Source organism: Podarcis pityusensis, assembly GCF_964106645.2.
Source record: "Podarcis pityusensis genome assembly, chromosome: 10".
NCBI classification, from domain to species: Eukaryota; Metazoa; Chordata; class Lepidosauria; order Squamata; family Lacertidae; genus Podarcis; species Podarcis pityusensis.
Genome location: NC_138035.1, coordinates 862,995 through 880,150, shown reverse-complemented (window position 1 = coordinate 880,150; position 17,156 = coordinate 862,995). Strand labels below are relative to the sequence as shown.

Below are 17,156 nucleotides of genomic sequence, written 5' to 3'. Positions count from 1 at the left end.
TAAGTGGTTACGATTACATCATCGGCAAAGGCTTTAATTTGGTAGTATCGAGTTCCTAGGTTAATTCCTCTTATATTTTTATCCTTTCTTATTGCTATTAAAAGTGGTTCCAAGGTGGCAATAAAAAGAAGTGGGGAGAGAGGGCACCCCTGTCTTGTCCCCCTTTCGATGCTGAACTCTTCGGTGATCTCGTTATTTATTAGCAATTTTGCTTTTTGGTTATCATATATCGCCCTAATTCCATTAATTATTTTCTCCAGACCTTTGAAAGTTTCCAATAGGAAATTCCATGATACTCTATCAAAAGCTTTTTCTGCATCAACCAATAACATGGCCATCTTTTTACTTGGTTTCATTTCCACATATTCCAACGGGTCAATTATTATTCTTGTATTGTCTTTTATATGTCTATCCGGTAAGAAGCCCGCCTGGTCTCTGCTGATTATTTTGTTTAGAGTCTTTTTTAATCTATTAGCCATCACCCCAGCATAGATTTTATAGTCTGTATTCCAGAGGGAGATTGGTCTATAATTTTTCATGTCTGTCAACTCCACTCCCTGTTTTGGGATTAGAGTGATCAGTGCTTCTTTCCATGATTGTGGTATATCTTTCCCTCCCAGTATATTATTTATTATTCTTTGTAATATAGGGAGGATTACTTCTTCCAGGTTCTTATAGTACAGTAATGTGATTCCGTCAAGACCTGGCGATTTGCCACTCTTCATTTTTTTTTATTACTTGTGCCATTTCATCTATTTCTATATTGGAGTTGAGGGCCTCAACTTCTTCTTTTTCAATTCTTGGTAATTTATTTTGTTGTAAATACTCTTCCATTTTATTAACCTCTAAATGTTCTTGTTTATATAAATCTTTATAAAAGTTTAAGAATTTTATTTTTATTTTTACTGGGTCTGTTGTTTCCTCTCCTTTGTCCAAAATTTTATTTATAACTTTTTTTGTTTGCTTTTCCTTTATGCTAACAACTTACCGGGCTTATTGGCGGACTCAAAATACCTTTGTTTTCCCCATTTAATTTTATTTTCTACTTCCTTATTTAATATACGAGAGATATGGGATTGCAATATCTTTATTTTTTGTAATATTTCATGACTTTTTGGATTTTTGATCAACTCTTTTTCATTAATTCTTATCTGGTTAGTTAGCTCTTGGATATTATTGTCTTTTATCTTCTTCAGTCTAGCCATTTCTTGTATTCCAAGACCCCTCATGTACGCTTTACTAAACTACATTTATGTCTGCATTTTGTTTCCCATTTATCTCGAAAAATTCCGCTAACTTGGTTTTTGCTTGCGTCACTCATTGGTCGTCTCTCCATATAATTTTTACTAGGAATGGTTTCAGATAATATTCCCAAAAACAAAACTAGGCTATTTATGTATGCAACGTCAGCAGTAAGGGTTGTAGTGGCAAAACACTGGAAAGATAAAAATATACCCACTAAAGAGGAATGGGTTGTCAAATTGTGCGAGTACTTGGAGCTCGCAAAGCTGACCGATGCAATAAGAGATAAACCTTTAAAAAATGGTGAAAGAAGAATAGGAATATTTAAATAATTATGTAGGGGACAAGGGCTCAACAAGAAAGAGCTGGCTATGTTTAGAATGATACCGCATAGAGAAATGCTCCCTGATACCAAGATGAGGGATTCCTTTGGAATGCAGATAGAGAGAATTGATAAGAATAATGATCTGTTGTGAGCTTGACGGAAGTGTACAATAGATGAGCTTTCCTGCTTAGGCTCATTTTTCTTTTTATTTTTCTTTTTCTCTTTTTTCTTTTTTCCTTTTTCTTTTTCCTTTTATCTTTCCCATAGTTGCTTTGTTCTGTGTCATGTACCTCAATATTTTTTGTAGACTTTTTCATTTTTTTTCATTACTATTAAGGAATTTTTCTTTGTCATTTTGGTTGTCTATATTTCTAAGTACCTGTTTACATGTACCTGTTTAAAGCAAAATAAAAGTTTTAAAAAAAAAGAGAAGAAGAAAAAAGAAAGAAAGGCAGTCTCAGAGGACAACGGTATTCTAAGATCATTCTGTGTTATTAAAGATGATTGAAGATTATAAAAGGTTGCTGATGCATTACTATCATTCGACATCATACCATTTTCATTTCCTAAAAATTGGGAACATGGGTAGGACATGGGAGAATGTAGGAGATGTTGAAATAAGAGAAGGTGCTAATGGAGGTTGATGTGTCCTTTTTTTTCTGTGTTTTCTTTCCTAAAACCCAAACAGGATTTCCTTTCTGCCCACTCTGAAAAAGGTGGTGGAGAAGTCAGAATTGCACGGGACAGGGCACCTTTCGTTTCATTAGGAATAGCCATTAAAATGTGTGAAATGTGGAATATGCTTCACTGAATGAGCACACATAGTTCACATCAACGAACACAAAAAGGAAATAACCCATTTAAAGGTATGGAGTGCGGAAAGAGCTTCTCTTTCAATGCAAAACTTAGAACACACCTGCAGACTCACACAGAGAGAAAACGTTTTAAGTGCAGGGAGTGTGGGAAGAACTTCAGTCAGAGTGGAAACCTTAAATTGCACAAACGGAGTCACACAGGGGAGAAACCATATGAATGTATGGAGTGTGGAAAGAGATTCAGTCAGAGTGGACACCTTAGACAACATCAACGGACTCACACAGGGGAGAAACCGTTTCAATGTAGGGAGTGTGGAAAGAGCTTTAGGGATAATGGAAACCTTAGAAAACATGAACGGACTCACACCGGGGAGAAACCATTTAAATGTATCGAGTGTGGAAAGAGTTTTAGTAATAATGGAAAACTTAGAACACATGAACGGACTCACACCGGGGAGAAACCATTTAAATGTATTGAGTGTGGAAAGCGCTTTAGTGAAAATGGACACCTTAGAACACATGAACGGACTCACACCGGGGAGAAACCATTTAAATGTATCGAGTGTGGAAAGAGCTTTAGTGAAAATGGAAATCTTAGAACACATGAACGGACTCACACCGGGGAGAAACCATTTAAATGTATCGAGTGTGGAAAGAGCTTCAATCAGAGTGGAAACCTTAGAAATCATCAACGGACTCACACAAGGGAGAAACCATATAAGTGTATCGTGTGTGGAAAGAGCTTTAGTAACAGAGGATATCTTAGAACACATCAACGGATTCACACAGGGGAGAAACCATATCAATGTATCGAGTGTGGAAAGAGCTTTAGTCATAGTGGAAGCCTTAGGGAACATCAACGGACTCACACAGGGGAGAGACCATTTAAATGTATTGAGTGTGGAAAGAGCTTTAGTGATAATGGAAGCCTTAGGAAACATCAACGGACTCACACAGGGGAGAGACCATTTAAATGCATGGAGTGTGGAAAGGACTTCAGTCAGAATGGAAGCCTTAGGAACCATCAACGGACTCACACAGGGGAGAAACCATTTAAATGTATCGAGTGTGGAAAGAGCTTTAGTACTAATGGAAGCCTTAGACAACATCAACGGACTCACACAGGGGATAAACCATATAAATGTATCGAGTGTGGAAACAGCTTTAGTGAAAATGGAAACCTTAGGGAACATCAACGGACTCACACAGGGGAGAGACCATTTAAATGCATGGAGTGTGGAAAGGACTTCAGTCAGAATGGAAGCCTTAGGAAGCATCAACGGACTCACACAGGGGAGAAACCATTTAAATGCATGGAGTGTGGAAAGAGCTTCAATCAGAGTGGAAACCTTAGAAATCATCAACGGACTCACACAAGGGAGAAACCATATAAGTGTATCGTGTGTGGAAAGAGCTTTAGTAACAGAGGATATCTTAGAACACATCAACGGATTCACACAGGGGAGAAACCATATCAATGTATCGAGTGTGGAAAGAGCTTTAGTCATAGTGGAAGCCTTAGACTACATCAACGGACTCACACAGGAGAGAAACCATTTAAATGTATTGAGTGTGGAAAGAGCTTTAGTAACAATGGAAGCCTTAGACTACATCAACGGACTCACACAGGGGAGAAACCATATAAATGTATTGAGTGTGGAAAGAGCTTTAGTAACAGAGGATATCTTAGAAAACATCAACGGACTCACACGGGAGAAATCATTTAAATGCATGGAGTGTGGAAAGAGCTTCAATCAGAGTGGAGACCTTAGAAACCATCAACGGACTCACACAGGGGAGAAACCATTTAAATGTATCGAGTGTGGAAAGAGCTTCAGTCAGAATGGAAAACTTAGAACACATCAATGGACTCACACAGGGGAGAAACCATTTAAATGTATGGAGTGTGGAAAGAGCTTCAGTCAGAATGGAAATCTTAGAAAACATCAGCAGACACACAGGGGAGAAACCATGTAAATGCATGGACTGTTGAAGGAGCTTCAGTCAGAGTGGAACCCTTGATTTATGTCAAAAAAACTCACGCAAAAGACAAACCATATAAATATCAGGAAAGTAGATAGAGGTTCACTCTTAGTGGAAGTTCCAAATCAACAGACTCATGGACATGAAGAAGTTTAAGAGCTGAAACCCTTCAGACCATCAACAAACTCAGAGAGCATAAGCAGTTTAAATGAAAAGACTGCAAAAAGTGCTTTATTTATAATGGCGTATTTAAGGAACAGGGACTCGGGTGGCACTGTGGGTTAAACCACAGAGCCCAGGACTTGCCGATCAGAAGGTCGGCGGTTCGAATCCCCGCAACAGGGTGAGGTCCCATTGCTCGGTCCCAGCTCCTGCCTACATAGCAGTTCAAAAGCATGTGAAGTGCAAATAGATAAATAGGTACTGCTCTGGTGGGAAGGTAAACGGCGTTTCTGTGCGCTGCTCTGGTTCGCCAGAAGCGGCTTAGTCATGCTGGCCACATGACCTGGAAGCTGTACACCAGCTCCCTTGGCCAATAAAGCAAGATGAGCACCGCAACCCCAGAGTCGGTCAAGACTGGACCTAATGGTCAGGGGTCCCTTTACCTTTATTTAAGGAACATCTAGGGACTCTCACATGGGAGAACCCATTTAGATGTATGGAGTGTGGGACTCCTTCCTCTCAGTGTGCACTCTGAGCAATGAACTCAGCAGGAAATCATTCCTAAAAACAAGAGGTATATGTGAAGTTCTGGTGTTTATATGTAAAACAGTATAATAATGAAATAATGAAGGCAGCATCTCACAATGGTGAGTATAATTTTAGATGAAAGTACCTTTGGTTTTTGCTCTAAACTCTGTCATTCTCCCACCGCATGATCTCCAAGCACTGCTTCTTCACCAGAACTTCATCGCTGCCTCCTGCGGGTCATGAAGAATACTGAAATTGAATGGGATATTTCCCCCCAAGCCTAATTTCAAGAGGGGGAAGGAGGGGCTGTAGGTACCAGGGAAATCTCCTGGTGGGGGCATCTTCACTCTTGAACCCCATGGGGCAACCCCAGAGCTCCTGTTTTTTCAGGAGTTTGGGGAAGATAGCATCCAGGGAGACTCCCCCTCCTGCTGTGACCAGCTCCCCTCTCCCCTGGTCTCCTAGAACACACAGGGAAATCCATTTCAGACCCCATGAGCCTGTACATTATATTAATGGGTGTAGGTTTTTTTTGTCCCAACATGCATCACTTTAATCTCATTGACAATGAATTGTATTTTCTGCCCATTCACCCCGTTTGGAGAGGTCCTTTTGGAGCTCCTTGCAATCTCTCTTTGTTTGAACAACCCTGGACAATTTGCTGCCATGAGCAAACTTTGCCCCCTCCCTGCTAACTCCTAACTCTAGATCATTTATGAACAAGTTGAAAAGCCACAGGTCCCAATACTGATCTATAGGGGACTCCGCTTCTGCTCCTCTCCATTCAGAGTACCATCCCTTTATTAGTACATGTTCCCCCCTCCCTCCTTCCTTCTGCGCAGTGAAGGGAACCCTGGAGAAAAGTTCTGGGGTGAATTTTGCTTCCCCACACACCCAACACTGCTCAGCATTCAGGGAAATGGACGAGGAAAGCTGGCCACAATCCAAGAGACTGAGGTCAGCAGAAAGCGAAGCAAAGCCTACTCCAAGGGAAACCTCTTCAGCTTCCAGCCCGTCTGCTCCCACAATGGCTGAAGAAGAATTGCCCTTTGGGAACGGCACAGCTGAATGGAATCCCCACAATCGCTCTTGCTGGAGGAATAGGGGCACTTAGCCCTATACTATATAATAATAATAATAATTTATTATTTATACCCCACCCATCTGGCTGAGTTTCCTCAGCCACTCTGGGCGGCTCCCAATCAGTGTTAAAAACAATACAGTGTTACATATTAAAAACTTCCCTGAACAGGGCTGCCTTAAGATGTTTTCTGAATGTCAGGTAATTATTTATCTCTTTGACATCTGATGGGAGGGCGTTCCATAGGGCGGGCACCACTACCGAGAAGGCCCTCTGTCTGGTTCCCTGTAGCCTCACTTCTCGCAATGAGGGAACTGCCAGAAGGCCCTCGGCGCTGGATCTCAGTGTCCGGGCTGAACGATGGGGGTGGAGACGCTCCTTCAGGTATACAGGACCGAGGCCGTTTAGGGCTTTAAAGGTCAGCACCAACACTTTGAATCGTGCTCGGAAACGTACTGGGAGCCAATGCAGATCTCTAAGTACCGGTGTTATGTGGTCCCGGCGGCCACTCCCAGTCACCAGTGTAGCTGCCGCATTCTGAATTAATTGCAGTTTCCGGGTCACCTTCAAAGGTAGCCCCACGTAGAGCGCGTTGCAGTAGTCCAAGCGTGAGAAAACTAGAGCATGCACCACTCTGGCGAGACAGTTCGCGGGCAGGTAGGGTCTTAGCCTTCGTACCACGTGTAGCTGGTAGACAGCTGCCCTGGACAGAGTTAACCTGTGCCTCCATGGACAGCTGTGAGTCCAAAGTGACTCCCAGGCTGCGCACCTGGTCCTTCAGGGGCACAGTTACCCCATTCAAGACCAGGGAATCCCCCACACCCGCCCGCTCCCTGTCCCCCAAAAACAGCACTTCTGTCTTGTCAGGATTCAACGTCAATCTGTTAGCCGCCATCCATCCTCCAACCGCCTCCAGGCACTCACACAGGACCTTCACCGCCTTCACTGGTTCTGATTTAAAGGAGAGGTAGAGCTGGGTGTCATCTGCATACTGATGAACACCCAGTCCAAACCCCCTGATGATCTCTCCCAGCAGCTTCATATAGATATTAAAAAGCATGGGGGAGAGGACAGAACCCTGAGGCACCCCACAAGTGAGAGCCCAGGGGTCTGAACACTCATCCCCCACCACCACTTTCTGGACACGGCCCAGGAGGAAGGAGCAGAACCACTGTATGACAGTGCCCCCAGCTCCCAGCCCCTCTAGACGGTCCAGAAGGATGTTATGGTCGATGGTGTCAAAGGCCGCTGAGAGATCCAGCAGAACTAGGAAACAGCTCTCACCTTTGTCCCTAGCCCGCCGGAGATCATCAACCAGCGCGACCAAGGCAGTTTCAATCCCATGGTGAGGCCTGAATCCCGATTGGAAGGGATCCAAATGGTCCGTTTCCTCCAGGCGTGCTTGGAGTTGTTCAGCAACCACCCGCTCAATCACCTTGCCCAAGAATGGCAGATTTGAGACTGGGCGATAGTTGGCCAAATTGGCCGGGTCTAAAGATGTTTTTTTAAGAAGCGGTTTAATGACTGCCTCTTTCAGCGGGTCTGGGAAGGCTCCCTCACAGAGGGAAGCATTCACCACCCCGCATAGCCCATCGTCCAGCCCTTCCCGGCTTGCTTTTATTAGCCAGGATGGGCAAGGATCAAGGAGACAGGTGGTTGGTTTCACGCGTCCAAGCAGCCTGTCCACATCCTCGGAGGTAACAGATTGGAATTGATCCCATATAACAGGACCAGACAGAATTCTAGCACTCTCCCACCCTGGCCCTGCTCCCACGGTGGAGTCTACCTCCTCCTGAATCTGAGCGATTTTATCTGCAAAAAACTTTGCAAAAGCATTGCAGGAGATCTTGGGGTCCCTACCAGGCCCCGGTGGTACAGGTGGTTCTGATAGATTGCGAACCACCTGAAAAAGTCTCCTGCTGCTGTTTTCTGCAGATGCAGTGGAGGCGGCGAAGAAGGCCCTCTTCGCCGTCGCCATTGCCACTTGGTAGGCTCGACGTTGAGCTCTAACCCGTGTCCGGTCTGATTCAGAATGAGTTTTCTGCCACCGGCGCTCTAGCCGTCTCAACGATTGTTTCATCACCCTCAGCTCCGGGGAAAACCACGGGGCTGTCCGGGCTCCATGCAATCGGAGAGGGCGCTTTGGAGCCAGACAATCAATAGCCCTGGTTAACGCTGCATTCCAGCGTGCCACCAGGGAATCAGCTGAAAGGCCATCAACTTGGGATAAAGCATCCCCTACCACTCTCTGGAAGCCAATTGGATCCATTAAGTGGTGGGGGCGGACCATCCGAATCGGTCCCACCTCCCTACAGACGGTGATGGCCAGTGATAAGGAAAATCCCGGGTTGAGAGGGCCCAGCTCGTCCCCCATGAGTCTGTGAGGTCAGTGAAAGAAGGAAGTTAAACTCCGCTAACCTTGAAGAGTTACCTACCTCCGGAACGAATTAAGTTCGTAACTAGAGGTACCACTGTAATCTGGAGCAAACCAGCGATCAGTAGACCATGATCTTTATTGTTGTGCAAGAGATTTCCACACAGAGCAAGAACCCCGAGCCTGGGATGACATCAACCTTTTTAACTCCCCCCCCCCCACCCAGAATACATTTTGAGCAGCATCCTCACTAGTATGTCACAAGTGGGGAGGGGTATCAAAGGGTTACACAAGTTCAGCAGTTTGTCCTTCTATCAGATACATCTCCGGACACCTCTCAAGTACCCACCACCCAGAGAACAATAAAACTATCGACATACATCCTTGCGCTCAGGGCTTTATGCGCTCAGGGGATTATGGCAGGAGGCCCTGTTCTTACGGCCTGCGTGACTATCCGCTTCGAGGGTCATGGAGGAGGGTGAAGCCTAAATTCACCTTAAAATGGCGTTGGAATGGGAAGAATTGGTTAAAGAATGGATATTATATGAATTTGCAAAGTTAGGTATCTTTCCCTGAGCTGTCAAGCTGAAAGGATACATTCAGACACAATCTTTGTAACAGTGTAGCAACTTTAGGCAATCAAAACCAAAATGGATACATTTAATATACTTTGCCCATAGTCTGAGCAGCAGGAGGGCACTGAGACAACCGTGCAAAGGCTGAGCTGAATGGCTGGTTTGCAGAGAGTTCCAGCCGTCTACGGATTCCCCCATTGCCTAGCTGTCAAAGCATAGCGCTCTTGATTGGTGAGCTTCAGTTATTCATAAATCCCATTCATAAAACACAAAGTCCGTAAATCCCATTCATAAAATGCAGAGACCGTGTTTTCCTGTATTTATACGATGTGTGTGTTGTTCTTGTGCTACTGAGGGAAGAGGGGTTTTGGACCCAGGGGATAATGTCAGATGGTAAAGACACACACCCTTGTATTTTCCATGTCACCAGGACGGAATTCCCCCACCCTGGTCACACGCAGCTGGGCTCACTTGCCAAAGCCACCCGGAGGGCATGACTACAATTCCCAGCATCCCTGACCACTGGTCTTCCAGCTAGGGGTGATGGGAGCCGTAGTCCAAAAGCAGCTGGAGACCCAAGTTTGGGAAACCCTGTTCTTCCTGAAGGACAAAGGGGGGCTCACTTGCACCAGAGCGTCAGGTGAGCCCTGCAGGATCAGGCCCAAGGGGCTCCTGTCCTCCCAGGGGCCAAGCAGGGGCCTCTTCTGGGAAGCCCACCGGCAGCACTTGAGCACCAGAGAAGGAAGGAGGCGCATTTCTTCTAGGGACTTATTTCTGGGGTCCCCACGGTGCGCCCCAATCTGGCTCCACTCTGCCGGGGCAGCTGTGTTTTGTTTCGCTGCAGGTGAGCCTGCCCCCTGCAATGTGGGGCCCTTAAAGGAACTTTGAGGGGGGCGGAGGGGCTGCAGCTTCCCCGCACTTGCGAAGCAGCTCTAGGAGCGGAGGGGAGGCAGGCAGCAGGAGGGCGATGGGGAGGAACCAGCGAGAAGGAGCTTCTGGAGCCTGGGAAGCCCCCTCCCCGCCTGCTCCCTGAAAGTTTCCCGAGCCCCCCCTTTTCATGTCAAGGATTGGGGGACACAGCATCCCGGGGTTGCTTTGCTTGGGAGGGGGGAGCTATTTTGCTTCCTGAGGGCAGGAATAGAATCATAGAATCATAGAGTTGGAAGAGACCACAAGGGCCATCGAGTCCAACCCCCTGCCAAGCAGGAAACACCATCAGAGCACTCCTGACATATGGTTGTCAAGCCTCTGCTTAAAGACCTCCAAAGAAGGAGACTCCACCACACTCCTGAGACAGGAGTCACAATCCTGTCACATTGTGTTGTGTCTGGCTTTTAGGTAAGGGGGTGAGGGTCAGGTGGGAAAGAGTTGAGAAGGAACATACCTGGGGTGCGGATTTCCTCCGCTGCCCAGCTCCTCAGGGTGCCACTCCCCGCGGGTCCCTCCGGTCAGCAAAAGAAGGAGTCTCCAGCCAAGTTAAAGATGCAAACGGAGGTCAGTTGACCTGATCTTTATTTGTTGCAACAAGGTTCAAACACCCCAAAAGTAGGAACATATGATTGCATGAACTTTTAAGGCTTTTACCCCCTTCCCCATAATAAATTTTCCAACAACTTCGTCGATACATGACATGGGGTTCCCCCCCCCCCACAATTTTTTCTCCCCATTTCCTACAATACATTTTTCAACAGCATCATAGATGCATCACAAATATGTCACAAAGTAGGAGTCTTTGGCGTTTAGAAACATGAGCCTGTCACCCACCCCGTCAAAAACCCCAATTTCCCAAACCTTTTAACTGCCCTCTTCCCCAAAGAACGTAATAGTATTTACCCATCCCCCAGCTGAAAGGCTTTCCTGCCCTTCTCCCTTCAAAGTATCAGGATTCAACCCGCCATCCCGATGGATTTCTGCCTGGGGCATGTGCTGCCCTTGATCGCCTCCTGCCTGCTAAGGGATTATTGTAGCAGGAACCCCCCCACCCCAATCATTCTGCTTGTACAAACTTCATACACACACACACTCACACACTACATACGCCACATTTCTGTTATAAATTCATAGAAAATCAACCATACATTGGATTTGCACTGTTCCATTTTTATTTTACTCCATATGACAAGAACTAAGAAAAGGGGAGGGGGGTTTGACCCTGGTCAGCCAAAATCCCTTCACTGTCTCAGCACATCTGCAGGAGGCCTGCCCAGATGATCCCAGACAGAAGACAATCAAAATCACAAAGAACTTGCATATGGGAGTGGATTCAGCATGGACTGAAACAAAGGACAATGATCAGATCTTCCCTCAGGGGGCAGGAAACTGCAAACTCCCTTTTGTCTCCTGGAAGTGACTCGAGGGGTAGGGGGGAAGGGAGGAACCAGCCAGGTGACAAGACACTCAGGTTACCACCAACTCCTCCCTCAACCCCTCCTTTCTGTAATGTATGCATGATGTTACCACCACAACTCCACCCTCAACCCCTCCTTTCTGTAATGTATGCATGATGTTTCTGGGGGTGGGCTTGATCTAGAGGAGGGGAATTTCAAAAGTTTTTATAAGACCTGGCACACCATTTTTCTGGGTCCTTCCTCTCACCTGCGAGTGAGGGGAGCACCCTGTCGCGACAGTCTTTCTTCAATAAAGACCAGGCCTACAGGCTGCTGATTTGCTTCAATTTGCTCTGGTTGGTGTTTTATTTTTGTCCAAGGGAGCCCTCAGATTTTTCCTGCAACAGTTGGCGACCATTCTCAGGGACACTTGGTTCTCCTGCAAAGGTGAGAGGGGAGATAGAGGGGATCAGGCGCCACTGGGCAACCTTAGCCCAGGGATCCTTCTTCCTCTCCCTGCCTCCTCTTTGCGGGCGGTAATCAATCGTCACCAAAAGCCCAACCAGGGGAAGCAAAGGCAAGGTCAAGCCGGCTAAGGGGAAAGGATCCCGGGATCCACGGGGGACATCTTCGAACGTGAGTATGGTTTGAAGTAAATACATTGGGAGGGGGGTGGAAAGTAACGTCCCCACGACAGCCAGACTTTCCTTCTTTCGTTTCTGGCGCAGCCCCTCGGAGTCGGCCGGGTGCGCTTTAACTTTGCCCTTTTCTCACCCGATTCTCCCCTTCGGAGGGTGGCCAGGGAGATCGTGGAACTTTACTGTCTGGCGCTTACCTCTCGGAGTCGTCTGGGTACGCCAAAGCCTTTCTCTTCTCTCCCCTCAATTTCTTACGCGGAGTGCAGCCGGGGAAATTGTGGAACTTTACTGTTTTCCGGCGCTACCCCTCGGAGTCGTCCGGGTACGCCTTAATCTACCTATCCCTTTTCTCCCCCGTTTTCCGTCTTGGAATTGAGTCCAGGAAAGCGTGGCTCTTTTACTGTTTCTCTGATGTCTTCCCTCGGAGTCGTCCGGTGGCATCTTTTCAAAAGTATTTTAACACAAGGTCATTTGCTTCCTTTCAAACCTTGGTTGTTTTCTTGGACCCCGATCTGGCACTGCATTGCGCAGGCGTTCAGTAGGGGATTCCGAACTTAGTCTCAAAGGCTAGGCAGGAGGCTGTTGTGGGTGGTAGAGGGGGTTTAGTCTTGTAAACAGCGCTGAGGTAAAGGAATTCCGGGCAGAGAGACCCGTGGTTTGAGTTTTCGGGCAGAGGGACCCATGGTTTTGAGTTTCAGGTTCAGGTTTGAGATCTCCAGAAATTAATTCGTGGTTTATAGATAAGTAGGAATTGTGTTAGTCAAGGGTACTTTGAGTACTGAAAGGATCTTTTATCTGTCCCCCCTTTCTTTCCCATTGCCCCTCCTCCCTTGTGTGTGTGTTTCCACTCTTTCTGTCTTTAGTGTACGTCGTTAACGAAAAAAGCCCAATAATGACATATGAGAGAATGGGAGCTCACTAAAACACCCTAGCTGGACTCCTCCTGGCAACAAAGCTTCCATGAAGCCTTTTTGCCCCAGAGAGGATTCTAATATGCCCCTCCAGCTTGTCATCTCCAATTGGAAAAAAAAAAATAAAAATAAAGGGGCAAAATGGTCTTTCAAGTACAAAGTATGAGACCGTTGTAACTTTTAGTGGGTGGCTTAGGCTCACCACCTGGAACCCAGGGCACAGCAGCCACCTCAGGGATCCTTCAACAAAATCAGGGTGTGAACCCTTAGGGAGAGCTGAAAACATCAAATTTGTGTTGTTAAACTATAACCTAAAGCTAGAACATGAAACCGTAAACTTAATGGTGCTCAGAAGGCAGTAGATATAATAACAGCCCAGCCTGAGAGCCCACGCATTATAGAGATCTTAGTTATTAAAAATAATAATAAATGAATAAGAGATGTACTCAAAGATTTAGAAATATTTCAAGGGTTTGTATTTACATTGGCCTCGGCATCCACAGACTGTTCTTAAAATGCACATAGTTTTAAATTGCAAACTTGCTTCAAAATTTTTAAAAACTAAGGAAGCCATGTTGGGCCTTGCCAATCTTAAACAAAACAAAATGGAGAATGAAGTGTGCAAATGTTTATTATTTGAGAAAAGCTCTAAAAGAGAGTTTTCCTCCCATGTGGTAAAATCCTGTATACATGCTACCTGTGTTCTGAAAGGAGGGTTACCCCACCTCCTTCCTCTAATTTAAGTGAGGAGGGTGATTTTAAGTCTAGTGGTAAATGATGTTTTCTTGTAACTTTTGAGTTTGTGAGTCTACATCCGTTTTCCAGTCTTTTGTTCCAGTATTTTGAAATGTACTGTGAAAAAAACAACAACTAATGTTTCTGCTGCAAAAGCCTAGTTGAGCCAACTGCTCTCTCAAGCTAAAATGCAGTGTATGTATTTCATTAAGCACATGCCTATGAAAGTGTGGTGTTCTTTCTAAGAAAATTGTTATTAAATGTAGAGGCTTCCATGGCCAGCAAAATTCTATGAGTCCAGTCCAAATATCAGTCTCTATAAGACTTCCTGGCTTCTTTCTTAGAAGATGCCCCCCCCCCCCGTTTCATTCTGTCTCTTTCAGATTTTTCCCCTCTCTCTCTTTCTTCTCCTTCTTACTTCTGTGCCAAGTGCATTTACTCCTGAGTAAGCTTCCTTTAAAGGAAACTGCAAGGGGGGGCTTACTATTCCCCTGCAAGTTCAGGAAAAATTGTTCACTTTTGTATTCCTTTTAAATCAAATCTATGGCTGTTTTAATTATTTGTGAGTGGTTATATCAATTGAATTAACTTTGCTTTATAAGAGATCCTCTCCCTATCTTAGGAAAAATGTTCACTTCAATCTTCCTTTAAAGATAATTTCTCTAAGAACTTGCATTCTTTAGTCTAAGGAAGCAAACTCACTCACACTATCTCAAGATCTGCAAAAAGGGTTCTGTGTAAAGTTGGGTACTTTTATTTTCCTCTTCCTTAGTACATGATAGGAGCATAGATGTTTCCTTTCCCAGTTGTAAATCTGTACTTAAATGTGTATGTCTCTTTGATAGTACAAATCCTGCTGTGAAATCTTGCTGTGAACTCTATATTTTGGAGGGTTGGACTAGATGACCCCAAGGTCTCTTTCAACTCTCCCAATTTGTGGCTGTGTGGAAGGAACATGTGTCTGCAAGCATTGGAGGGTAATTCCTAAATTCTGGTGTGCTGATGGAGTTGAAAATCAGCCTAGCTTTGCTCTTTAGTTTTAAAAGGTGAGAGGTGAAGCTGTGATGTTTTGAAGCACAACGGGTAATATCAAACATTTGAATGATTACACTGTTTATTATTGGGGGGGGGATCAGACTTCAGAGTCAATTCAAAGTTTAAGCACATACAAATACATATGGGGGCCTTGACCAATCCTGTAAATAAAGGGCAGAAAAAAATTTTTTGTCTGCAAATGGTGAGGCTGAAATGACTGAGAATATTTATAATAATAATAATAATAATAATAATAATATCCTATGATTTGTGACTCTCTGGCCATTTTCCCCATATATAAGGGCGTGGCATTGTTCTGCGAATAGCCAGAGGGATATTAGCCCTTTCCTGTACATAAAGGAAGCAGTCCTTTGCTTGGGCTGCAATTGCTAGCTTTGGTGAATACTTGAATTGCTGAGTTTCTCCTTTTGTTTTAAAACCTAACCCTATTTTTAAAATCTACTCCTTACCCTTTCCTTCCCTTATTCAAATTCTAATTTAGCCAAAAGATGCAACATTTTCAATAGTATAAAAGGTTTGCTGAGACATGAACTCTGCACATACACAGAGGCTAGATCAGTCAAAAAAGAGAGAGAGAGAGAGAGAGAGAGAGAGAGAGAGAGGAAAGGGGGGAACTGTAGGGTGTAGAGAGGTTTCCACAAGACCTGGGCTGCAGGGAGGAACTTATTCAAATTTCCTTATGTAAAAAAACTTAGAACCATTGAGGGAAATCACCCTTAATGTGTCTTTGCTCCAGGGGCTACGTAAGACAAAAGGGTCAAAAAAAAAAACTAGCCCATCAAAAGTCAAGAGCTTTCCAGGTTCCAAATCTTAACATGCCAAAATTCTTTTCACAGGTAAATATCAAAGCATTCCCCCCCTCAATGGAATTTAAATCACAGACTTTGTTTGTGTGCATCTTAGGAACAGCATTTTCTGACAGGCTTCTCACATGAAATAATTTTCCCTTTTAACAGGATATGTGAACCCCAATAACAAAGTGTTTGTCCTTTTTTTCCTCCCACAGCAACTTTCTTTCTGATCTGTGAAACAAGTCTGAATCCCTGCTATATTAGTGACCTCCATCTCTTTGTGGCTTTGACACTTTTAAAGTTACAAATAATCTGTTTTCATGTATTTAATCTGTTTTTCCATGATGTCTATGAAGTTAATCGAAGCACAACCAAACATTGTTTGTGAAATGGTACTTGTTTACCTTTGCCTGAGCATCTCTTGTTAATTCTGTCATTTTGGCTAGTTCAAGGTACTTGCACAATTTTAAATTGCCATTCATTTTTCTTGGTATTAAGTCATTTCCCAGCATTTTGCTATTAACATTCTAGCCGATGTTGTCACATCAAGAAACACTCTTTTATTTTCATTGTTACTTCAGATTACTTAAAATTGTGTGTCTTAGCATTTATTTATTTTTCGTTCCTCATAAGTCATTGTGTGTGTGTGTGTTTCATTATTTTAACCTTGTATTTTTTTTTTCAGTTCTCTTTCTCTCCAAAGTGAAGGAAAGCAAACGAACTTAGCAGATAATAACAGTAATTATATGGAAACGTGATAATAATATTAAAATGAGTAAAATGCTTAACATGCTAAGATTTTATTATTTGCAGCTGATAACTCAAGGAGATTATCTTGGGGAGGGGCCTTTTGCCCCTTCTTTTCCTAACTCTTGTCTTTTAAGTCTCCAAACCCCTGCCCCTTACAGGATGTCACTTCTACAGATGTGTTGCTGCAGACCTATGATGAAAAAGCCACCGGCTGCACCAACAACAGACACCAACAGACACCAAAGGATATAAACTGACGGGGGAGTGGGGCTGACAAAGGGGGGTGGAGTTGAATTGCAAGGACATTTTCTCATTTTTGAACCTTAAAGACTGTGCTCCAGGATTGAGAAGATCACAATTATCTCAAGATATGCAACTGATATTTAATTAGTTTGTTTTGTATTATGTGTTATTACGTAGGAATGTTGAAATGTGTCTGACAGTGTGTTATTTCCACAAAGGGGGGGGGCTATTTGTGTGTGTAATTGTTTTTATGTTTAACGTCTTATTCCTTACACCCCAGTGGAAGATTCTCATACATTTTATGCGTTCTAAAAGGGGGGGGGCTATTTTGGGGGCTATTTTTCTGTATAATTGTTTTTATGTTTAATGTCTTATTCCTTACAACCCAGTGGAGGATTCTCATACATTTTATGCCTTTTAAGAGACCAGGCTATTATGTAGTCCAATGTTTAGAATTAGATAAATTTATAACCATATTTCGTTGTTCCACCTGGCACTATGCCAACCTTCCCTACCCATTTTAAAAATGTGCTAAAACTCGCTTTACTAAGGAGAAGCTTCTAAGATACATGAAGGTGGATATGCTTTGGTTTAGCAGGAATAATCCCTTATAGAGTTAA

General features: G+C 44.2%; 2 protein-coding genes across 4 annotated transcripts in view; both read left to right on the top strand.

The window, feature by feature from the left end:
• LOC308486273 (uncharacterized protein) overlaps nucleotides 1-17,156 on the top strand; it is a 103,737-nt gene that overhangs the window by 28,766 nt on the left and 57,815 nt on the right. The window lies entirely within an intron of this gene.
• LOC308486294 (uncharacterized protein) overlaps nucleotides 1,871-17,156 on the top strand; it is a 44,164-nt gene continuing 28,878 nt past the window's right edge. Inside the window, exon 1 of the mRNA XM_081022994.1 lies at nucleotides 1,871-5,574. Within this exon, the coding sequence (XP_080879120.1) occupies nucleotides 2,379-4,109 (1,731 nt within the window). The 5' untranslated portion in view covers nucleotides 1,871-2,378 and the 3' untranslated portion in view covers nucleotides 4,110-5,574. The remainder of the gene's footprint in view (nucleotides 5,575-17,156) is intronic.